At 35.9% G+C, this 25,723-nt stretch overlaps 2 protein-coding genes across 7 annotated transcripts; both read right to left on the bottom strand.

Moving 5' to 3' along the window:
• Positions 1-1,731: 1,731 nt before the first annotated feature.
• LOC107921388 (protein CUP-SHAPED COTYLEDON 3-like) lies at positions 1,732-3,305 on the bottom strand. The gene is given in 3 exon segments (NM_001327191.1): positions 1,732-2,379; positions 2,683-2,957; positions 3,062-3,305. Coding segments are annotated over 3 exon segments (1,050 nt in total). The 5' UTR covers positions 3,264-3,305; the 3' UTR covers positions 1,732-1,806.
• A 13,411-nt stretch (positions 3,306-16,716) lies between these two features.
• Positions 16,717-19,213, bottom strand: LOC107920894 (increased DNA methylation 3). Of its 6 annotated transcripts, none has more exons than XM_016850718.2 (4): positions 18,928-19,196; positions 17,806-17,888; positions 17,456-17,664; positions 16,717-17,239 (listed from the first exon to the last, which is right to left on the bottom strand). In XM_016850718.2, exons 3-4 carry the CDS (start codon positions 17,619-17,621, stop codon positions 16,962-16,964), a joined length of 444 nt encoding a protein of 147 aa, XP_016706207.1. In that variant the 5' UTR covers positions 17,622-17,664; positions 17,806-17,888; positions 18,928-19,196; the 3' UTR covers positions 16,717-16,961. The 6 variants fall into 6 exon arrangements, with proteins under 6 accessions (XP_016706207.1, XP_016706204.1, XP_016706206.1 ...); XM_016850715.2 differs by having other exon boundaries at positions 17,456-17,691; positions 17,810-17,888; positions 18,928-19,193; XM_016850717.2 differs by having other exon boundaries at positions 17,810-17,888; positions 18,928-19,153.
• Between the last annotated feature and the right edge of the window lie 6,510 nt (positions 19,214-25,723).

Below are 25,723 nucleotides of genomic sequence, written 5' to 3'. Positions count from 1 at the left end.
GGCTTCGAATTTAACTAGCTCTCATCAATATAGATCATGTAAAGTTTGACTTAATGTAAAAAAAAGGATAAAATACACCATTAGTTACTAAACTATGGTTAAGTTCTTGTTTTGGCTTCTAATTTAACTAGCTCTTATCAATATGAGCTGTGACTTTGAGAGTGGATCCTTATTAAGTCTTGAACAGAATGAATGTGTCAACCGAAATAAACCATTCTCTCGTAATGTAAAACGCTATACTTGCAGTCTCTGTTCAAGTTGTTGGTATATTTGAGTGTTCTCCGTAGGTGAGGGATCAAAGAAGTTTTACATATATTTATGTAAATTTTTTTTTACTATTTATTGTCATATTTCATGTTCTAATTAATATAGATCATGTAAAGTTTGACTTAATGTAAAAAAAGGATAAAATACACCATTAGTTACTAAATTATGGTTAAGTTCTTGTTTTGGCCACTTAATTAAAAAAAGTTACAATTTTGTTATTGAAGTATTTGAAAGTTTTCATTTAAGTCATTAAATTATTTTAAAGTTTTTATTTAAAATAATTGGGTTAAGCTTTTTTATTCTTAAAAGTTCCACCAGTGAGCTTCAACAATGATTCGACCGATGGATCAATATCCTATCGATAAGTAGAACATACTTTATATTTAAGTCAATATGATGATTAGTATTCGAGATTGAAAAAAAAAGCAAACATTAGTGCAGAGGGGATCCTCATGAGGCTTCCCAAAATTTTGAGAAATTTTGATTTGTCATTTGAAATTTTTAGAAAATTCTAATTAGACCCTTAAATTTTTTGGAAAGCTTTATTTTTCCCTTAAAGCTTTTAAAAAGTTCTAATTAGACCCTCTCAAAATTTTTAAAAATTCTAATTATACCTTTTAATGCTTTTTGAAAATTTTAATTATGTTCTCTTAAAATTTTTTAAAATTCTCATTAATCTCAGAAAAATAAATTAGATTCCTATTTTTTTTTTAAATTCTCATAAAACTCCTAAAATTTTTGAAAATTTTAATAGGTCCCCCGAAACTTTAACCCAAGATTCAGTACACGCAGGTAATGCAAACAGAGAAAGTTATATAACATCAATTTTAATAATTCAATAAATTAAATGAAAAATTTTTGAATGGTTTGATGACTAAATTGTAAGTTTTTTAATTAAATGATCAAAATAAAAACTTTACATAATTTAATGACTAATGATGCAGTTTACCAAAAAAAAATAGTTTAATATATCCAAAAGAATATAAAACTGATGACTAAGATATTTTAACATTGAACATCCCAAATATATAGTTTTATGATGGTATTCGGTAACATTGAAGTGGCGCAAATGCAATGCAACTTACCTCACCTCACACTCCATTCCAATATTCCTCGCATCAAAGCAGCCAAACGTATATCGAAGAAAGGCAGGCTTTATTTTCAGTACGGTCTGCCCTGGCTTGGCTTTGGACGAGAATTTCAAGAAAAACAGTTGACAGAGGTGTGGGAAGAAGTTTTTGTAATTACAAATAAATATATACATAAGGCCCATAAATATTATAATAATACACAATCACTTGAATTAGGTGCAGGAATTTCTCCAATCCTACAAAGTTACGTGCATGGATTGGGTTCAGAGTTTTTGTAGGATACTCATTTACATTTTACACCAACAAGCCAGCACAAACACTTAAGATAAAAAGAAAGTCATGGACATAGGGATAGGGTCCTAACGCTAACAATATGATATCTTAACTAACAATCTTAATCTAGAAAGCAATTGAAGTGACCCCAGGCCTCAGTCGCAACACCTGACCTTCAGAGTTCAGCGAACCCCAACACACTATTATTATAATCCATGTCGAAAAACATGGGATCTTGACAAGGGTTGGGATGCATCTTCTCCGTCCAACTCAAGGTGGAATCAGGCAGTTGGAAATTGGAAAAGTTAGCTTCTGTCTTGCACTGTTTGGGAATAGTAGCAGCTGCTTGTTCCCTCAAAACGCATTCTTGATGTGAGAGGAGGGACTTGAAGAGCATCGATGCGGCTGCTGATGAGTTGCTGCTGGCGTTCTTGTCGGGTGTGCTACTAAAGGTGGTGGGAGTGGCTGTAAAGGAGGGTTGGAACCCATTAGCTGGATACACAACCGGGTTTATTAAGCTTTTCAGGTCATTTTCCAGAAAAGAGTTATGGGCAGCCTGCATTGAAATTTGGGTTTGAGATTCTAACAAAGGAGTTGGGGTTTCAAGCAGTGGACGGAGGCAATTTGTTGTTTTTGTTGTTGAAGATAATAAAGAAAGTTCCAAGATATAGCCTAGCCCTTGCGCAGCAGCTACCCCATTTTTCTTCTCACCTGTTTTGTGTATTATTCTGCAAATCACCCATTCTTCCTGCAAAAAATAACACCATTTCAATATTATACCATGAGTAGTATTTGACAATTCAGTGTTACATACTCATGCTTTTAGCCTTTTCCAAATCTTATTTGAACTGTGCATGAACAACAAACATGTAACTAGTAAGTGAAATGAAGGCAATCACATCAGAAATTACCCTACAGTTTCATCATATCATTGTTATTATTAGCATTCAGCTGAGCAGAATATGTCAACCCAGAAAACGACAAAAAGGAAAAAATGAAAAAGAGGGGAGGGGGTGTCTGGTGGGATTCCCACCGGTGCACATGTACCAACCTTGCACGTGTGGCGGCAGGAGAAGTCACCGTCTAAACGGTACTCATGCATGACCCACATGGTCTTCACTCCACGGGGTGCTCTGCCATTGTAGAAAACAAGGGTTTTTTTCATGCCAAGTAAAGCTCCAGTGGAGGCACTGTACACTTCCCTATCTTTTCCGGTGGCTTTCCAGTACCCAGCTCCAGTAGCTCTATTTGTTCTCACTCCCGTCGGGTATTTCCTGTCCCTCAGGCTGAAGAAGTACCACTCCCTTGCCCCCATTTTCGCCACATCTTATCCATTTACCATCATCAACAGTACACTAAATAGTTAGACCCACCATACACATGTTAACAATGACACACTAATAAGTATTGAGTGTTAATTTATTATATACCTGGAAGCTCCCAAGGCTCACATCGGTTAAGGTCAACCTCAGCAATGTCCACTCCGCAGAAGCTTCCATTGAATACCTTTGAAGCCAAATAAAATGTTATGAGTTCTTCATCAGTGGGGTGAAACCTAAACCCCGGCGGCAACCCTTGCTCGTTCACTTCTTCCCCGCCAAGTTCACTTAAAACTTCCTCCACTGCTAACATCTTGTTGAGAGTAAAGGCTAGTTGTTGTGACTGGAATGAATGGAGGAACATGCAAATATTTGAACAAGATAAAAAGGTATTTGGGGAGGGTTGAATCGAGGCCTTGAAAGGCTAGAGAAGAGCTACCAAAAAAAAAAAACAGAGAGATTGGAATATGTAAATGTAATAGAGAGAATGGGGGGGGGTAGTAAATGCAAAGTCGGTTGCAGAGGACAGAGATTTATGCGTGCGTATGTGAGCATATTGAAAAAGAGAGAGAAAAGAGAGATGAGTCAGTAAGGTACGTTCTATGATGGATGGATAACCACGGGAGGGAGGGATAGCTCACTCACAGGACACAACACAACAGTGAGATCATCATCATCACTCAATTCTTCCCTTCTTTTTTTCTAGACAAAATTTAACGTTAGTTTACTTTGTACAATAATTAGATCGCCAAATCTGGAATACGGGTAGTTCTTTCCCTTTCCCTTTCTTTTCATTTTCTTTATATTTCTTTATATATATAATATAATACATACGTAATCTTGGTCCATTTAATGTTAGATATAACAACCTTATACAAATAACACGAGCTCTACTTGTTTGAGATTAACAAGACTAAACGTATGTAATAATTCAAATAAGTTGGAAATAGAAAATTAGTATAGTAGTTAAAATGGAGGTGATACCTGGGAATGGGAGCCGGGCCCTGTTACCCGCAAACCTAGCTACCTGATGATTGATGAAGTTGTTTTAATTGATTAATTAATGGGGGGGGGGTGCAGCTGAGCTCTAGAAAATGTCGGCGTTGCACGTGTAGCATGAGCAGGTAATTTAAAGGGTATCGTAGGCTGCTATTCTCTCTCTCTCTCTCTCTAGTAACTACGTATGCATAACATAAACATAGATCATGGTGAGTAGGCCAAGTAAAAGATAACACCACCCAGCAACAGGATATCCTTCCTGACTCCTGACTTTTGCACGTATATCGTAGTAATTTGGCCTTAATCAGCTTCTTTATATTCTATACATTACATCCATGCATATACATTCATAGGAATACAAGAAGTTTGGTTTACTTTAGGTTATGTATATCTAAGATACATAAACGATAAAACACCTCCTCCCCTTCACATGGTGGTGCTACCCAGCTATGTAGGTAGCTAGCTAGATCCCTAGTGAGTAGGTGTTAGTGCTACTTTTTCAACGTGTTTTCTTTTTCGTTTCTCTCTGGTCTAGCCAGCTAAGCTAGCTCTGATTATTGAGCACCTTTTTCGCTCCTCGTGAGGGGAAAAATAAGAGGAAACATGTAGGGTCGAATTTATACTAACCAATCAAAGGAGAGTGGCCCAGTCAACTCTGCTAGGCCTGGCCATCTATTTAAGACTTAAAACACTCCCATGTCCGTTAACAACTGTATTATGAGAATAACCAAGAAAGAAGAATGAACACGTTTAATCTCTTCTGATATTATTTGCTTACCTTGAATAATACATTAATACAATTTATACTTGAATGACTAACTGCTATGATTAACTGCTGCTACTATTTGCTAACAATATTCGAACCTATATAATAAAATGGTAACAGACTAATAGAGTCTATACTCTAATATTCACCCGGCTTCACCCAGTTTCGCAAGAGTTAAGACTTGAAGTAAACTATGAAACCTAGCAAAAGTAGAGATGGACAATGGTTTTGTGAGAATGTAAGCGACCTGATCACATGCGGGAACCTTACCGACAACGAGAGAACCATCAATGACCTTTTCGCGAACAAAAAATAGATTAAGCTCGACATGTTTAAATTCAGAGTGTAAGACTAGATTAGCAACAACCGCTACTACACTATAGTTGTCACACCAAACAGTAGGTGGATCTACAGAATGAATTTGTAATTCCATTATCAGAGAGACTAACCAAGTAACATCACTAGTAGCTGCTGCTAGACCCCGATACTCCGCCTCAGCCGTGGAGTGAGAAACAACTTGTAGTTTCTTAGAACACCAAGAGACAATCATCAAAATCTAGTCCCCAGTTGGCATCAGCATAGCCAACTAAAGACAATCTGTCGGACGGACGAAAAATTAACCCATAATCAATAGTGCCATGTAAATATTGCAAGATTCTTTTCAAAGCCACCAAATGTACCGTAGTAGGTGCATGCATGAATTGACAGACACGATTTATCGCATAAGCTATTTCAGGCTGAGTCAAAACAACATATTTAATGACCGGTAAGGCTTCTATATTCAGTAGGATAATCGAGGCGATCTACCTCATCTTTAGATAACGTAAAAGAACTAACCATCGGTGTGTGAATACTCTTCGTGTTAGCCAAGGAACTCCTGTCAAGCAGATCCTGGATGTATTTGCGTTGGCACAAATAGAGACTCCCAGTGGACGATCGAGTGACTTCAATGCCTAAGAAGTAATGAAGATCTCCCATGTCTGTAATGGAAAACTCATTATGTAACTGTTGAATAAAGTCATTTATACCGTCGGTCATACTTCCAGTAACGATAATATCATCCACATAGACTAGAACATAAATAGTAACAATAATAGACTAACAAAATGGTATAAAATGGTATAAAATGATAACAATATTCCAGCCTATATAACAAAATGGTAACAGACTAACAGAGTCTATACTCTAATAATGTCCATCCATCCCCTACATTACATCTACGAATCACATTTACATTTACATCTACATCTACATCTACATCTGTGTACCAAAAGAAAACATCTACATCTACATTTACAGACATGTTTTTATTTTATTTTAAGATCGACCGGAGCCTGCTGTGGTGCGTTTTGCTTCTTTCTCTGCTAAAGTAGCTCAGCTATCAATACCAATATATGCAATAATTTCTTTGCAACGGCCTCCACAAGTAGCCAAATGCATTACCTATAGATGAATACTACTGAAGTTCAAATATTTATTTTCGAAGAATATGCATGCATGGGTATTTATTAGAGGTGTGCATGAGTCATATTAGTTCAGTTTCGAGTCAAATTTAAGCATCATATTAACATTTTTAGATTTGTCTAGACTCATTTTAAGTTTGTCTATGTTATTTTTAAATATATATATATTTTTATATTTTTTAATTCAATATTTAATAATTTTAGATATTTTTTATTTATTAAAATTTTATGTATAGTCAATCTTAATATTTATTAATGTCTACATTATATTAGTATTATATATTACTATACATTTAATTTTTATGTGTTATAAATTATATAATATATAAAAATAACACGACATAAAACATTATAAATTTAAAAAATGAGTCAAACCAGGCTCAAGCCTTGAAGCCCGACTCATATTTTAAATGAGTCTAATTCTTTGTCCAAGCCTTCCCAAATTTTGGGCAAGCTTTAGAGGTTAGATAAATAGCATGAGCTATAAACAATATAGTATATTGACAGTTATATTATTTTAGCTAAAGATCCTACAATCAAGTTCCTAACTAATCATTTCCTATTTTATGAAGAGTCTGAAACGAAATCATGCAATTGAATCTATGGAACCAAGCCTCAAATATTTCAATACCCATTAAGTTGGTGCATGGAATCACAGATGGCTAAGTTACCTATAAACTTGGAGAAATTTTGACTTGACACTACCTTAGTAAGAACAATGGCGAATTGATCCTTTGACTTAATTTTTGGCAACTCTAGTATTGTTTTCATCCAATTTCTTTTTGATGAAGAATCTATCAACTTCCATATGCATGGCTGCATCGAATTATGAGCAATATCATAGGTAGCCTTGCTATCACAATGTAGTTGAATTGGTTGTATTGGAGGATATCCCAAATATAACGTTGAGCCATAAAACTTCAATAATCCAAGTGCCATGCCTCTAAATTCAGCCTCCGCACTCGACCATGCAACAACATATGTTTCTTGATTCTCTAAGTGACAAGATTGCCTGCTACAAGGGTAAAATAACCAGAAGTGGACCTTAACTATCATCTATTACTCGGCATCAATATATGCTTTTACACTCGAACCATTTGCACTTTTCGTGAACAAACTTTCCACCCCTAGAGCATATTCAAATACCTCAAAATCGCATAGCTATCTTCAAGTGTTGCTCTCCAAGATTATGGCTTACAATACTTAATGCATAAGCAAGGTCTAGGCTGCACGTGTGTGTGCTACATATATCAAACTTCCTACAAGACTTTTGTATCTCCTTTTGTCGACTGAAACTTGGTTTTCAATAAAAGTATCAATTGGTTGATAAGTTGCCATATATACCAGTTTCTTGAAACGAGTATATTTTCTGAGATAAAAGATTCCCTTTAGTTTATCTAAAACCTTCAAAGGACCAAAGTCCTTCATTTCAATATCTTGAAACAATTAGTTTTGAAGTGCTTCCCTTTCATCGAGATCATTTCCTATTGCCACCATGTCATCAATGTATACAATGAGTGCAGTAATTTTACCTTGTCGTTTCTTTATGAATAGAGTGTGATCAGCGATTGCTTTGATTATAACTGAAAGCCTTCATAGATTGCTCTATTGGAGATTGCTTCCACCCATACAATGACTAGCTTAACAAAGAATAACAAAATAGACGAATACGTTTATAATTTTTTTTTAAATTAAAATAATATTGAACTTAATTTTTTAATTAAAAATTGTGAAGTGCCTTAAAATGATTTGTTAAGAGATTTTGTTTAACAACTGGGATAATGTGATTAACGGAGAAAATGGATATAATTTATGTACCACTTGTGACAAAGGAAAAGTTTAAATACATACTTGAGAAAATGGACATAATTTTGATACCATTTTGTAACTTAAGATTATATTATATGAAACAATAAAAGGCAACAAGGATAACAAGGAGAAATAAAACTTACTAAAGCCTAAAAGACTAGCCTTAGCTTTGGAATTGGAGATGGCAAAGGAGCGGTATGGGGAAGATGTTGCTAAATTCACCATCTCTTCACAGTTGGCACACTTTGCTTTACCATCCGTTCCACTCTACTGCGGATGTATAATCTTGAAATCCACTACCATCTCCATGGATGTTGGATGCATCCATCCCTTCTCCACCTTACTCTACTTCAATTTAATTTTTGCCCCTTGTTTTTAATATTTTTAAAGTCAAGTAAATATTTAAATATATTCTTTAGAAATATATTTGAACATAAAATATATCAAGCTTTTATAATACATTTTTATATTACCCTTTTAATAGTTATATAAACAAGGATAAAAATGGTAATTATATATAATGGATTGGGGTAGGACATGATAAGCAATTATCATAACCACTCTATTTCTACTGTTTAAAAAACAAATTTACCCGCCCCGCTTCACATCCACTCTAAAAAAATTCATTTCGAATAAAACAATTCAATCAAAAAATCATGAAAAAAATTGAAATTTTATCATTCCTACTGAAATATATATTCTTTGGGGCAAAATACTAAAAAAAGCCCCTCTTTTTTTTAAATTCACCGAAATAGGCCCGATATTTTATTATTTACCGGAATGGGCCCTTTTTCCCGAAAATGCATCCCCGTCAACACGATGTCAGGGGACGTGTCAGCAAAACGCATCCCTGGGGCACGCTTTGCTTGCGTGGACACAAAGTGCGCTTACGAGGACGCGCATTGCTGCCACGTAGGCAAAGCGCACCCCCGGGAATGCGTTTTGTTGCCACGTAGCGCGCCCTTGGGGACGCATTTTTGCCGCCATTAGGTTTTGGGTTTTTAGGGTTAAGGTTTAAGGTTTTTAGGGTTTTAGATAAAAAAATTAAACAAATAAGGGATTAGGGTTTAGGGTTTCTTAATTAAATTAATTATAATTTTTTAAAAATTATATTAGGTTTCGTGTTTATGGGTTTTTAAGATAAAATCAAAGCAGGATGCTTTATCAGAAGAATTTTTGAAATCGCGCCCACGTGGACGCGCTTTTGCTATAGTTGGTCCTGAAAAAATAATTTTGAGTTGACGTTTCTGAGAAAATAGTATAAAAAGGCTTCAAGTAGGATGCTTTATCAGAAGAATTTCTAAAATCGCGCCCACGTGGACGCGCTTTTGCTACAGTTGGTCCTGAAAAAATAATTTTGAGTTGACATTTCTGAGCGAATAGTATAAAAAACGCTTCAAGCAGGATGCTTTATCAGAAGAATTTCTGAAATCGCGCCTACGTGGACGCGCTTTTGCTACAGTAGGTCCTGAAAAATAATTTCGAGTTTACGTTTCTGAGCGAATAATATAAAAACGCTTCAAGTATGATGCTTTATCAGAAGAATTTATGAAATCGCGCCCTCATGGACGCGCTTTTCCTACAGTAGCATGTTTAGGGTGAGGCTATAAATGAGACAAAAAATACTCTCAGATTGCATAAATTACAAAGCAAAAAAATTTAGAGAGGCTAAGAAGGTTAGAAATTAAATAGGAGTGAACGTATTAGTGCTGTTATTTACTATGATGGTGAGGTTTGCTACACCGAGAACGGTGTTGTTTTTTTTCGGAGAATACGGTGCAACTGGTTTTTAACCAGAACATAGATTTGACAGAACTTCGTAAAAGAATTAGGCGTAAAATTTTCGGAACGACGCCAATGAAAGTTCTGTCTATTACATATCAATTTTGTTCTTCTGTTGATCCGGTGACATATGACTCGTTCGACATAAAAGGTGCTCGTAGCTTGGAGGCAATGGTGCAGACTCATCTTGCTAGTAGAGCACCGTATATTGAGTTATATGTACAATTTACGTCGCCAAAATGGTGTACTTGCGACCGGTGTTCGAGACGTATACACGACCCCTGGCCGACACTCGATTAGCGGGTTACAAAACACGGAATAGCCCATGTTTGGTAGCGGTGTAGAATGCACATCCCCTGCAAGACACTCTGTCGGTGGATGGGACATGTACGTCAGTGGCTCGATGTTTGATGCTGGAAACACGTACTGGGGAACGACATCAAGTTCTAGTGGTTGACAATCTACATCCAATTGGGGACGTTATGAAATGCCCAGAAGAAGGGATGATGTACTCCCTACGACGTCCACCTGTGAGGGGACCTCGTACGCTGCAGATGATGGTGGGTTAGAAGATGACTCTGATTGGATCCACCTCAAGAGCCCGGGCCCGATGGTGCAGAAGTTGACTTATTTTCTAAACCAGAGCCTATTCCAACAGAACCTAAAGATGCTGAAAGGAGTTCAGATGAAGAAAAAAATCCACGACTCAGAGCATACTCACCTCCAACTCACATGCATAATGTCGATCTATTTGCAGATGATGCGTTAGAGTTTCTAGATCTACCACACCGATTGCGTGATTGTACAAGTTCGGGGCTAGATTTGGGTGAATTTGAAGTTGGTAATCAGTTTTCCAACAAGGATAGTTTTATTGGTGCTTTGAAACAACATATCATAAAAAACGGCGTTAACTACCACGTTATTAAATCTAAAACTGATAAGTTTGAGGTGAAGTGTGCCGTGCAAGACGGCACATGTTCATGGAAAATCTACACCTCGTTAAGTTAAAGGACAAGGTTGTGGGAGATAAAAAAGTACAAAGGTCCACATACATGTGATGCAGGTACAGTATTGATGGTTTCTGAATAATACTGTTATTATGTAATGTTGCATTATTTAATGTACTCCGTTTATAGGTGTTTCATAAGATCATCCCAAGATAGATTCAGCTATGTTAGCTAGCTTGATACTGCCCACGGTGAAAGTAGATCCCAGAACTTCAGTGCCGGTGTTAATTGTCAATATTCGTAGCCAAATAGGATACACGCCCTCTTACCAAAAGGTTTGGATAGCTAAGCAAAAGATGTTGGAGAAGATGCATAGTGGGTGGGACGCCTCATATAATGAAATATGACAGTGGTGTCAAGTGCTAGAGAGATACGTCCCAAGTGCCATCACAAACCTTGAAACAGAATATGCATACTACAACGACTGATTGCTACGTGGATTCCAAATGTTCAAACGCCTATTTTGGACCTTTAAGCAATGCCGAGACGTATTTCCATACTGTAAACCATTGGTACAAATAGACGGTACCTTTATGTTTGGTAGGTATACTCATCGGCTATTGCTTGCAATGGCACGTGATGGCAATGGGAGAATTCTTCCAATTGTGTTTGCAATAACACCGGGGGAGTCATCTGATGATTGGGATTTCTTTCTATCTAGGTTAAAGAGGCATATATGCCCCCAACCTGATATCTGTGTTATTTCAGATTGGGGTACAGGTATACTAGCTGCATTTGATCGACAGGGAAGCTTATAGCAGCGCATACACCATCGATATTGCCTAAGGCACATTACTTCCAACTACTACGGGCAATATCCATCTAAGAGCGAACGTCGACAAGTGACCAACATGGGTATTTAGTCTCTATCTGTGTTATTTTGTTTGTCAATTTGAATTAGTTGCAAATGAAGAAGTGGTATGTAATATTCGCTATGAACTTATATTGGCAGGGTATGAAATAAATAAAGACCGTTTTCACGAGATGTTGGTAATTTTACGTTCAATTAACGGGGAATGGGCGGACTACCTTTGTAACATACGTTTCGAACAGTGGGCACAAGCATACGACGATAGCCAACGATATGATCATATAACCCCAAACCTGACTGAATGCATAAATTCTGTTCTAAAAGGAACGCGCCATCTACCGATAACATCGGTTGTGCGAGAGACATATTTTCGTTTGGAGGCGTTATTTCCAAAGTGAGCAACGATTTATGTAGGCCAGATGCAGGGTTTCCAAAGTGTGTTATACACTATGCACACAGTGTGTCACGATCGAGACAACTTATGGTTTCGCGTGACAGAGTTTGACAGACCGCACCAAGGTGTTGTTGGGGGAAATATCGTGTACACTTGTGAAACAGGACTTGTGATTGTGGGATGTTTGATGCACTTCGTTATCCATGCGCTCATGTTATTACAACTTGTCAAAATCTCCGTCTAGATCCGATGAGCTATGTGGACGAAGTGTACAAATTAGAAAACATGTACAACGTCTGGAGATACGTTTTCTCATCGGTCCTAGATGAACGTAAGTGGCCGCCCGTATCTCTTACTCCTTTTAAGTTGTTACCGGATAGAGAATTGCGTCGCAAACCAAAGGGTCGACCTTGCTCGACTAGAATACGTAACAATATGGATATTCGAGAAACATCCAGTCAACAGAAGTTGTGTGGATGGTGTAGGAATCCAGGCCATACAAGTCGATCATGCCCAAATCGCAATAGTTAAATGTCATTGTAAAAAAATTATATTTTTTTGTACCAATCAAAACATTTTGTAAAATCTAACATTTTGTTAGTAAAATTATTAATTGTTAATTGTATTAATTGTTAGTAAGTTTATCAAATTATATCATATTAGGGTTAGGTTTAGGGTTAGAGTTTTTGTTAAGATTAAGGTTATGGGGTTTTTATGTTAAGGGTTAGGGTTTTTAAGTTAAGGGTTTAGGGTTTTTAAGTTAAGGGTTAGGGTTAAGGTTAGGGTTTTTGTTAGGGTTTGTCAAATAAATTATAAATTTAATTATAAATTATAAATTTAATTATAATTTATAAATTTATAAATTTTTAATAAATTAGTTTAGGGTTTTTAAGTTAAGGGTTATGGTTAAGGTTTTTGTGTTTGTCAATTAATATCAAAATTTAATTATAAATTATAAATTTATAAATTTCTATTTTATTACATCAAATAATATCAAAATATTCAAAATGTTTGTACAAATATATTAAATTACAAATCAATCTCCGTACCCGCCGGATTCAGTGCCACATGGCGACCATTGACGGTTACGTACTGAATTCCTCCTTTGTCCAGCTTCCAGCGGGGGTTGTGATTGCTCCGGCGGGGATTCTGGTTCCTCCGGTAGGGCATCTGGTTGTCGGTGTGGGACGATGAACCACTTTGATAGAATATTGAATGTGGAGGAGTTTCCATCACCAATATCGACGGTGTTTGAAACCCATACAGTAATGGGGATTGGTAATAAGAAGAGCTCCCCGACGGCCCTTCTTGCGATCCCTCGTGCGATGCTGGCCTATACATCGGTAGTCCACTCGGCATAACAGAAAATTGAGATGAACCGGCCATTGACTCCAACTTGCCATGGGATTCGAAAAAGGAAACATATAAGGGTTAAGATACATTAAGGGGCTAGGATACGCACCTGGCATCATCTGAAAAGGTTGTGCCGTAGGTATCGTCGGTTGAATTGCTAGGTCAGGTGACTGTGTCGGTACTGTTGCTGGGCCTGATGAAGTTATGGGCGCTGATGATGGGCCAGGTGAATTTCTGGGCCTTGTTGATGGGTCTGCGTCGTCGTCCTTTTGTCTTGGATTTAAAGGCCCACGTCGTTCCCTTTGGACACGCAATTGCCGCTACCTCTCCTCTCCCGACAGTAAATACAGCTTGCCATGGATCCTAAACCATGGCATGTATTCCGGCATGCACGCTAACTCCGAAACGATGATCAATTGTATAGTAGGTATATACTCATACCAATCTTCCCACATTTCGATGTAGTGGGACCAGAATCTCGGCCAATCCGTATGCAGTTACTGTAGGTCGATTTTGTGTTGATCATCAAACACCTCAGGTGCCACGGGAATCGGTTGTCTACATCCAAATTACCGTAACACTCTGTCTGACTGGTGCATCTCCACAGTCGCATAGCTGATCAACGCGACTTTCGCGTGCCAAGCGTTTGGATTTTATAAGAACTCATCCGGAATTACTGCCCGAATTGCCGGATCCTCGTATGATGTCCATTGAAACTATATGAATATGATAGAAATATTAGTTATATACGTAATACTAAATACTAAATACTAAATACCAATCGACTAGCTCATGATGGAAATATAAATTTTATTTAATACTTATATGTGCTTCCGACTATTGGTCTAATAGAAGCCGTATATCTTCAAGAGAGGTAGGTAATCGAGCATAACTTGCCGAATGGTTCCACTTAATTAAAGAAATTTTTAGCATACTATTATTTTTAAAAATCTACATAATAATTGTAAAAAATCTAATATAAAATTTACCTCATTATTAATGGGAATGTATATGAATGGTCCACTCGAGGACGTAGAAATGGAAAGCGAAACCGTGCCCATGACTGCAGTAGTGATAGGCAACCTCCGATTTTTGCTTTACGCTTTACTCGGTCGTGTCGTCCTGCACATCTCCCGATATAATGTTGCCAATACGGCAGACCCCCAACTCAATTCACCAGCTACTCTAAAATCAACGAGTTTCAGCAGCCATCTTAGATGTACGAGGTTCCGTGACAAGTCCGGCATCAGACAACCTTTAATTATTTGAAGAATGTATGCCCGAGCATATCGAATTATTTCTATTTCAGTTGAACCATCATCCGGCTCCGAGAATGTGTCTCGTAGCCAGCCCATCTCGATCCGACCTCTGTTAATTTTCTCTGGAATAGCGCCCAAAAGCTCGTAGCACACCGCTCCCCAATCGCCAGATTGAACAGACCCGGTGATTGGGTACCCGTCCACCGACAATCCCAATTGCAGATTTACATCTTCCAAAGTGATAGTGCACTCTCCACATGAAAGATGGAATGTGTGCGTCTCGGGTCTCCACCTCTCGATCAACGCACTGATAAGTTTCAGATCCAACTTGCATCCCCAGCCTACCGTCGCCACGTGCCAAAAACCTGCTTCCCGCAGGTAATTCTCTACCAACGGTGATGGAGGATCATGCATATTCCGGATATAGCATTCCAATATCCGATCTACAGACTTTTATAACAAATAATAAATTAATAATTATCTAAAAATGCATAAATAAAAAAATCTTAAAAAATAATTAAAAAATAAATTTAACACTTACCATTTTCATTTGTTCGGTGGATATGTGCTAGTTATCAAGACGAATCAATTCTCCGGCCATTGCTAAATTCATACAAATTTTTACGATTTAAAAAAATTTAAAATAATTAAATTTTTTTAAAATAATTAAAAATAGGGATTTAAGAGAAATTTAAGAGGAAATTGAGAGCAAAATAAAATTAAATATGGATTTGAGAGAAATTTGGAAGGAAATTGAGAGCAACTTGAAAGCAAATTGAGAGAAAATTGAGAAAATAATTGAGAGAGGATTAGTTTGTGAAAAAAAATGAAAGGGTAAAGAGTTTTATAGGTTTTTTTTTTACCGTTGGGGGCAACGGTCAAAAAAATGATCGTTGCATTGTTCACACGCGGGGAAAACGCGTCCCCAGGGGCGCGCTTTGCCTACGTGGCAGCAAAGCGCATCCTTGTAAGCGCGCTTTGTGTCCATGCAAGTAAAGCGCACCCCCAGGGACGCGTTTTGCTGACACGTCTCCTGACATCGCGCTGACGGGGATGCGTTTTTGGGAAAAAAGACTCATTTCGGTAAATAATAAAATACCGAGCCCATTTCGATAAATTAAAAAAAAAAAGCCTTTAATGTTATTTTGCCCTATTCTTTGACTGCATGACCTATGCCATTATTATTATTATTCAAAAGAGTGAATGTGATTGCGTTCATATGAACCCAATAAAAGAGAACGAGATAGCATTTTCATTTATATATATATTTATATTACAATAATGTACGAAACACAGATGCAAATGTGCACTTGGTTTGGTGTAGTCAAACTAGAGCAGCCTCAATGCAATGCAGAGCAGAGCAGACTACACATGACACTGTGATTGGACTTTGGAGTGAGACCCTCTCATGCCCGCTTTTCCACTAATTTCTTTATATAATTAATTAAATTTAATTCCATGTCCTCGTCTTATTTATATTAAATATAATAATTTATTTTACTCTTCAATATTATAAAAAGAATCATTTTAATTTTTAATTTTTTCTATCTTTTTTAATTTTTAAATTTAAATCTTTATCAAATCATCCTAAAATAAAAAATTTTTAATATTTTTAATTTTACTAATGCAAAATACATATAAATTAACATAAATTATCACATAGATAAAAAGTCATCATTTAATTAAATTTTTAAAGTCCAAAAATTCAAGAAATATATAAAAAAATATTTTCAAAAGTTAAAAACCATTAAAATTATTAAAAGATGTAATAATATTTTACAATAGTTTTTAAATGTTAAAAAATTAATTAAACACTAGTATATCATCTACATAATAATCCATGTGTATACATACCACATTAATAAAATTAACAAATGTTAACTTTTTCATCTATTTAAAATGATTTGACAAAGGTTAAAAGAAGTGAAATTAAATAAAAAAAAAGTTAAAAATAATTTTTTTTTAAATTGAAGAAAATCATTATGCCTAAGTAACGGTCATACATGGTGACCAATTTTCCAATCTATGCTGTACTATAAGGCAGGCATCCAAGATGAAAGTTGTCTTGTTAATAATAAAGTCAAGTTGGTTTTTTAATATAATTTTCAGGGAGTAGTAGTTGCTTCACTGGAGAATCTGGAATGTTAATTCACTTGTACTGTCATCTACTTCTCTATAAGGTTTGTTTCTTGACTAATCCTTAATCTCATTTCTCCTATCAATGTCTGGTTATTAAAAGATAAAAACACGTTGGGAGAGAGTAATGTCCATACCATTCAACCACTTGATTCTATGACTCAAAACAAACTTCAAACCCAACTTTAAACATGATGCCTTTTCCTGAACTTGATAATTTGATGCAAGGATCTCAAGAAGGTGGAGCCCAGGCATCCACTGGATCACTTGGCCTCCTGTATCTCATGACCACCACTTCCAGAATGCCATCAGGACGGAACTTGGGAGAAAACAATCGCGGATCAACTGGTCCAGGCAGATTAAATGAAATGGTGAATGGCCCAGGAGAGCATAACTTCTCAACTGTCATCTGGCACACACTCGATAATCCCTGCAGCACTTCACTGCCTTGTGTTACTATACCCTGTATCAGAACCTTTCCATCACGTTGGATCTCACATTTTAACTTACCTGGTGGAACCAACATTACATACTCAGTCATCTACTCATCATTTATTTATATTTTCTGTTCAACAGGATAGCAAGGGTTCATACCACATGGCTATTCTGATTGCACCAGCCTAATAATGTCATTACTAGTTAAAGAAAAGAAACTCTAAACAAACTACACAGGTTCATTGCATTTTACATGCCATTAATAACATAGTAAGAGACAAGGGAACTTACTTTGATCGCTCCTGATGCCCGGCAATGCAACTCGGAAAAGGAAGGCACTTTGACTGACACCAATGTCTATAACACCAATGGATGGCCCGTTACTACATTCTTTTGCAGATCCAGTTAAATCAACAGATGGCTTCAACTTTGACTCTGCATAATCTTGAACACCCATGGCAGCAACTTCCCTTTATCCACGTCAGCCACAAGATTTTTACCTAAAAGTCCAGATTGGAATTGATGAACTGAAATGCAAAAAGTCTCTTTCATTTGTTTATTTTTCCTCACAATTAAAGACTAGTATTTCGAAAAATAATGAGGAGCTCCACAGTTGTGAAAGAGCTTTATTTTACTAATACCTACAGCTAATGAAGAATGGCAAGAAATGGTGTAATTTATTTGTTTAAGAGCTGCGAACTGCGATCTTAATCAACCTCAGGTTCTGCAAAAGTGCAAATAATTTCTTTCTAAAATGAGAAAAAAATAGTTAATACAAAATCTTTATTGACCAACTAGCATCAGCATCCTCAATAAAAGGACTTGTCAATGATTAGACCCTTAAAACATTGACAAGAGATATGCTTCCGGAAACTTAGTACTTTAGTTTTAACATCTATAAACTGCTTTAAATCTAGTTAGATCAAGAAAATGCATGGCATAGAACACAAAAGAAGGGCCAAGTAGAAAAAGGAAGCCAACCTACCTCCTCTGATCAGAGTAATCCATATATCTTTAGATACAAGAGCTGGCAGCGTGTGTGCACACACACATACGTATTTGAAAGGAAAAAGAGAACAATATAGCTCATGGTGAATAAATAAAAAACAGGGAAAGTTTAACATAAGTACTCGATGCATGATATAAAAAGGAAAAGTTCAAATCATTTTTATGAGTTCCCGTTGTGAACAAAATTCGACTTTTCCCCAGCTGTCAACAGATCCATTCGAAAGTCTTTTGGGGGAAAAAATCATCCATATTAAACTCAGCAAAGGTTTGCAAAACTCTAAAGTTGAATAATATGGCAAGCTTAATGAACGAACCACGGCAAAGATAATTCTATACAAGTAGATGGGGAAAGGCAAACGATTCGAAGCTAAAATTGTTAAGAGCATGAAAAACATATCATAAAAACCGCTTAGAAAGAAGGGCAATTGAGAAAATAGGGAAGGATTAGAGGCAGACGGGCTTAAACCCTATACCTATCCCAAACTAGAGGTGTAGATAAAGGAAACGCAGGAATCCTGGGGCGGGGTTAGTCATAAACTGATTAGAGATCAAAACAAGGTTAAGCTTTGAACATAAAGCGATAGCAGCAACAGAATGCGAAAAGAGACGGCCCAAGAAAATGCAGAAAGTATATCAAACCAATTAATTATACAAGGAACCGAATCAAGCAAGTCAACAACGAACAAGAACAGCATAAAAGAAGAAGAAAAATTAAATGCAAGTAAAATAGAGAGATTTAGAAGCAAAAATGATACCTTTAGAAGCAAACTGCGGAGGAGGAAGGGACGGTGCGTCGGCTAGCTCGCAAACAAAGCGCTTCTAATGAAATCACTTCTCTCTCTGACCGTTTCGTTAATGACAGATTTATCCTTGTAATTCCGATGAAATTAATCTTCTATTATTAAATAATTTAAAGGCTTAAAAGGTAAAGAAAAATAGTAAAAATGAAAAAAGAAATTCAATTAAGCACTAAAAAAGTACACCAATTTTTATTCACCTAAAAAAATATATAGTATCTCTTCCATTAACAGAAATCAGAATTGACCGTAATTTCTGATGTTGTAGCTAACTGAATAAATGTGCGCACATCATGTGTAAAATTGCTGACGTGGAAAAAATTGAAGGTTAATCGATACATCATATCGAATCTGGACAGGGTCTTCAAACTTGTGAAAAATTCTCAAAATTTTGAAATTCTTCGGAAACAATCTGGCAAAATATAACTTGCTTAATCCTTCGGAATAGTAGAAATATAAAATTTTCAAAATCATTAGGGTTTTGGTATTTGGCGAACACTAAGTGATTTTGCTTTGTTGGTTACAATTCAAAGTGCCTTTCATTTCAAAACATTATTTTTGAATTTCTGGGTTTTATTCTTTGGGTCTTTGGGTTTTTGAGTTTTTCATCTGAATTTTGGTTTTATTCCTCTATTTAGGGTTGGCGAAATGAATTCCTATTCTTCATCATTTCAAACCAGTTGTAATGATGTCTATTGTTGAATTTCTTAGGAGTATGAGGGAGAAGATGATTTTTGCTGTTGTGGTCAGATCTGTCCCTTATGGATGACATGGAAAAGGTCTAATAGTGGGGCATGATGAGGAATTAAGCAATAAAAAATGGAGAAGCAATTGAAGATGGTGATGAAGAATTTAGAATATTTGAAGAGGAAGAAGATTGTGCATCGTACTAGAATGATAATTTCCTAGAGCAAAAGTGTCTAGTATGATTGGATTCATAAAAGCAAAAGTGTCTAGTATCACATCTTGAGTAATTAGCCTAAGTTTGGCTTCCTTGACTCTTTATGATTTAGTTCTTTGGAGGCCTCCCCTTATTCCTCCTTCTTACATTTGCTTCTTGTTGTTGTTGTAGTTGTCTCCTTGTCAAAGCAGGATTCCCTTGCCACTTTAAGCCATTGCCTTTTATGGAATGTTGGTACTGCGATGGAGCAGTAGCTCCAATCTTTCTTTTGATTGTGACTGTTGTCTCACTTGATGACCCAGGCTACAACATATATATTGAGTATCAGTAGCATGTGATAGGTTTAAGGATTTAGTATGTATAGGGACAAATATCATATACTTACATTCCATGTTTATTGAACAAATTCGCATATCAGTATACAAACCAATACCATAGGGCATTTTCCTTTTTCTTGATTGATCTGCAATGGTGGGATGAGATTCATATGTTGATTCTACAAGCTTTTGTTTCCCTTTGCTCCTAGTTGTTGGACCATGTTGCATTGGTGCACTCATTGCATTACTGGCAGGTGTTGTATATGAGCAAATATTCTGTGTATTAGGTGTTGCCTACAAAAAATTTGCATCAACTACAAGTATATAAAAACATTAATAAAGCATAGTATACAAGTTGAATAAAAATGCAATGTTATCCCGGTCATTATTGGAAGTTGATTTGGCATTCCTTAAACTGTTGGCAATTGTGGAACGTAATCCAATATTCTAGTTGACATGAAGAATATGTTAATATAAAACAAAATCAAGCCAGGAACACAAAAAATGGCACTATGTACAATAGGTATACCTAAGTTGTATTGGACCTAGATGTTAATCTGGATGGACAAGCTCGAATGTTGTGGCTAACCTCGCCACACGCTCTACAGTGCCTACCTCCCTTTTTTTTATCAATCTTGATCGTTTTTGGTTCATCTTTGCCCTTTATTCTTTTCTTCTTGGGCCTCCCAAGCAATACCTCAACAACTAGAGGTTGAATTAACTTAATTGTCTTAGGCCAAAATATTTTCCCTCTAATAAGCTGCAACATATGCTTGTAAGCTACCATGTATATCTTTACTATTATAATCAGAGACAAAATCTTCTGGTTCCTTGTTGTCATGGTACATAGCAGAGATTGCATGGCAGCAAGGAATCCTAGTTAGTTCCCATTGTAACAACCCGTTTTTTAATGGTACAGGAAACAGTAGTTTCAGAACCCCATTTTCTGATGATCGAGTATGTAAATATTTTTAATTAATAATTACGAGTCTATTATAGTATTATATTGAATTATAGTCTGATAATTTTATTGAACAGTTAGTAATTAAGGTAAAGGACTAAATTGTAAAAACCATAAAAGTTAATTGCTATTGATTTTTATTAGTTAAAAGGCTTAAATAGAACTTGTTCAAGGCTTGTAGTGGCAATTAACCACTTTTTAAAAGTGGTGGACGGTTGGTGTTTGATATTTAGTAAATTATATGTTAAAACTAATGTAAAAATTTATTATTACAAAACATTAAAATATGAAAACAAAGGGTCATCTTTAACAATTTTTTCTTTCCCCAATCGTTTTCTCCTAGGAAAATAGAAGAAATTGTCTATTTTTGAATTTCAAGGTTCAGACTTAGCATGTAAGCGATTTTGAAGTCCGTTTTTCGTAAATTTTATATTTTTGAGATCTCGAGAGTTTATTTTAGCTAGCCCAAAGGTTAATTTGTGAAACTATTAAAGTTTATAAAAGTTACCATTGATGAATTTTGAAGCTTTTGGTGTTTAAATGTTAGCTTTTAAGCTTAAAAATGAAAAAGGACTAATTTGTAAAGTTTAAATATTAGTTTTGCACATAGGGACTAAAATGAATAATTTGTGAAACTGACATGAGTTTTTTCATAAAATAAATAGTATAGAGTCATAGAAGGATATATTTGAAATTGGATTGTAAAACTGTGCTCAAATGTGAAAGCTATGATAGTTTCAGTTTTATTGACTAAATTGAATAAATGTGAAATTTTAGGTAACTTTTTAAAAGTGAAATTAATATGTCATATACACGGAATGAGATAGTATAAAGTGATTGAAATTGATAATTTGAAATGAATTACCGTATAGATCAAGATTTGGACCAATCGGTAGATAATCGAGGAAAAAATATTACAGATAAGTCTTCGACATTTCGTTTGTTGCTGTTTTTGTCGGGTAGGTTCATATGGTGTAGTTATGTTTGTAAATGTATTAGATGTGTTTAAATTATGAAATTATATCTTGTGGTTGTATTTTGAATTGGTTATAAAATGGTATAAAAAGGTGCGAAATGGACTGAATTGTAAAGAAAAGAACTAATATGTTAAATGTGTCCGGATGAACGTAAGAAAGGATAGGATACAATTGACATTCCAATAGGGTTATTTGCGTGTTGGACGAGATATTATATGAGATGATACTAATGTACAAAGAATTCATTGTGTAAACTGGAATCCAACATTTGTTGCGGATTACCGAGTTTTGTCTCTACGGAGACCATTATTACTGATTATCTCTACGAAGACCCTAGTGTGTTCTGAAAGGATGTAATGTTTTATGACATATGCTGCCTATGGGCTTAGCACTTTGGTGCTCAGATGTGTATTGGAGTTAACGCTTGGATGAGCAATCTAGTGTGTTTTGGTGGTTACTTGTATATTCGTATTTGTTTATTATTGTTCATCTGCTTAACGGTCAGGGTAACAAGGTAAATGAATGAATGTTAGTATGTATTGTGATAGAAATGAAAATATAAGACTGGAATGATGTAAATGATGTATGTGTTTGATGATCTTATAGAGTGACACTGAATGAGATTATGTTCTACTGATTGAAATGTTATAAGACTCATATGTGGTGAACTCACCTTACGGTTGTGAAATGTGATGATAGGAGAGTTGTGTAGTTAGCTAATTTGTTACAGTAATTGTGATAAGAGATAAGTTTTAATGTTTTAAAACCTATGAACTTACTCTGTTTTGCTTTCTATTTTTGTAGTGGTCATTTTACGAAATGTGTCGATTGGATCATCTCGGAGCTCACACTATCTAGCTTTTAACTTAGTAAACTTTTAAATGTTCTAGACTCAATTATGTGGCATGTATATAGGCTTTATATGTGTATGTGTACTTATTTTGAATGTTCATGATCTTGAAACTTAAATGATGTTTGGTTTGGATGGTCTTATTTTGAGTATCTATGTATGCATATTGGTTATATGTTAAGCTATAGTTGATGTGAATAGATAGCTGTTAGAATTAAGTGACCCAAATTCTTATTTAAATTAAATACTGTGGTAAAATAAAATAAAAGTAAAATCCCTATAGAATTATACTTCTTTTATTTTATTTTAGAATAAGGTTTTTTAAACCTTATTAAACTCCATCTATTTGATATTATTAGAATAAAGAGTTTCACTCCTATTAGAATAAGTTTTACAAGCCTATAAATAGGCATAGTCTACTCCTCTTGTAATTAATTCGAATTTGACATAGTGAATTTTCTTCTCCTCTGCCCGTGGTTTTTCCCGAAAGGGTTTCCACGTAAAATCTGTGTATACTTTATTTTTCTATTTCTTTTTCTTTACGATATATTGTCATTACCGACATTATATTTTTCTCAAATTGGTATCAGAGCTTCCGGGTTGTTCATCTCAAATCATGGTAATGACGTCTTTGAAGTACGAAATTCCACTGTTGGATCGCAACACCAGGTTTACGTTGTGGCAGATAAAGATGTAGGTAGTTCTTGCACAGATGGTCTTAGAGGAAGCCCTGCTAAGGGTAGATAAGATGCCTTCAACATTGACGGAGGAAGAGAAGAAATGTAAGGATCGAAAGGCATTAACACAGTTATATCTGCATTTGTCTAACGAAATTTTGCAGGACGCGATGAAGGAGAAGACCGCCGCTGGATTATGGAAGAGGTTGGAACAAATATGTACGTTGAAAACTCTAACTAGCAAGCTGCATATGAAGCAGCGTCTTTATACTCATCGTTTGGAGGAAGGTGCATCTGTGCACGAACACTTAATAGTGTTTAAAGAAATTCTCTCAAGCTTGGAGGCCATAGATGTTCAGTATGATAAGGAAGATCTAGGGCTGATTCTACTTTGTTCGTTGCCCCCGTCTTATTCAACCTTTAGAGATACGATTTTATATAGCCGCTAGTCTCTCACAGTTGATGAGGTTTACGATTCTTTAACCTCGTATGATAAGATGAAGCATCTTATGGTTAAAACCGACTCTCAGGGAGAGGGTCTTATTGTTCGTGGGAGACAAGATCAGAATGCTGATATGATCGTGGAAGGACACAGGAATGGAATCCTTGCAGTAAATCTAAAGGTAGATCGAAGTCTTCAAACAGAGGTAAAACTTGTAACTTTTGCAAGAAGAAAGGACACATTAAATCTGAGTGCTATAAGCTACAGAATAAGATCAAAAGGGAGGATGCGAATCAAAATGAAAAACAACTAGAAAATTCTAGTAAAGTTGATGTTGTAGAAGATTACATCGATGGTGAACTTCTAGTCGCTTCTGTCAACAATTCTAAAGCGAGCGAGGAGTGGATCCTTGATTCGGGTTGTACCTTCCACATGAGTCCCAATCAGGATTGGTTTACAACTTACGAAATAGTGTTTGAAGGTACTGTGTTGATGGGAAATAATGCTTCATGTAGAATTGCAGGTGTTGGAACAATTAGAGTTAAGATGTTTGATGGAGTTGTCAGAACACTCAGTGGCGTACGACATGTTCCAGAATTAAAGAGAAATTAAATTTCGTTGAGTACTCTTCATTCAAAAGGGTAAAAATACACAGTTGAAAGTGGGGTTTTAAAGATTTCCAAAGGTTTCCTAATTGTGATGAAAGGGCAGAGGAAGACTGCCAAGTTATATGTTTTACAGGGTTCTACTGTTACTGGTGATGCAGCTGTCTCATCCTTTTCCTTGTCAGATGATGATATTACTAAACTTTGGCATATGCGCCTAGGGCATATGAGTGAGAATGGCATGGCAGAATTGAGCAAAAGAGGACTTCTTGATGGGTAAGGAATTTGCAAACTGAAGTTCTGTGAGCACTGCATTTTTGAGAAGCAAAAGAGAGTTCGATTCACCAGAGGAATCCATAACACGAAGAGAACATTGGAGTATATTCATTCTGATCTCTGGGGGCCATTCAGAGTGCCTTCGAGAGGTGGAGCTAATTATATGCTAACTTTTATTGATGATTTTTCCAGAAAAGTGTGGGCGTTCTTCCTGAAGCAGAAAAGCGATGTGTTTTTCACATTTAAGTCTTGGAAAACCATGATTGAAAAACAGACGGGAAAGAAAATAAAATATCTCCACACAGACAATGGCTTAGAGTTCTGTTCTGATGAGTTTAATAAACTGTGCAAGTCAGAAGGGATTGTGAGACACTTGACAATTCGTCATACTCCATAGCAAAACGGTGTTGTAGAACAAATGAACAGATGGAGAAGGTTCGATGTATGTTGTCAAATGCCAACTTACCAAAGTCATTTTGGGCCGAAGCAGCCTCTACTGCATGTTTTTTTGATCAACCGATCTCCATCTGTTGCCATTGAGAAAAAGACTCAACAAGAGGTATGGTCTGGTAATCCTGCTGACTATTCTGATTTAAAGATTTTTGGTTGTCCTGCGTATGCTCATGTTGATAATGGGAAATTGGAACCAAGATCTATTAAATGTGTTTTTCTTGGTTATAAAGCTGGTGTAAAAGGGTATAAGTTATGGTGTCCTGAAAATAGAACAGTTGTGATTAGCAGAGATATT

Source organism: Gossypium hirsutum, chromosome D01, assembly GCF_007990345.1.
Source record: "Gossypium hirsutum isolate 1008001.06 chromosome D01, Gossypium_hirsutum_v2.1, whole genome shotgun sequence".
NCBI lineage: Eukaryota > Viridiplantae > Streptophyta > Magnoliopsida > Malvales > Malvaceae > Gossypium > Gossypium hirsutum.
Note: the sequence above shows the minus strand (reverse complement) of the source record. Positions and strands in the feature narration are given on the sequence as shown.

Coding starts and splice junctions, on each gene's coding strand:
- LOC107920894 (XM_016850713.2), bottom strand. CDS start 17,621: ATGGGTGTTCAAGATTATGCAGAGTCAAAGTTGAAGCCATCTGTTGAT. Junction 17,240..17,455: donor GGGCATCAGGAGCGATCAAA/GTAAGTTCCCTT, acceptor TGGTTCCACCAG/GTAAGTTAAAATGTGAGATC.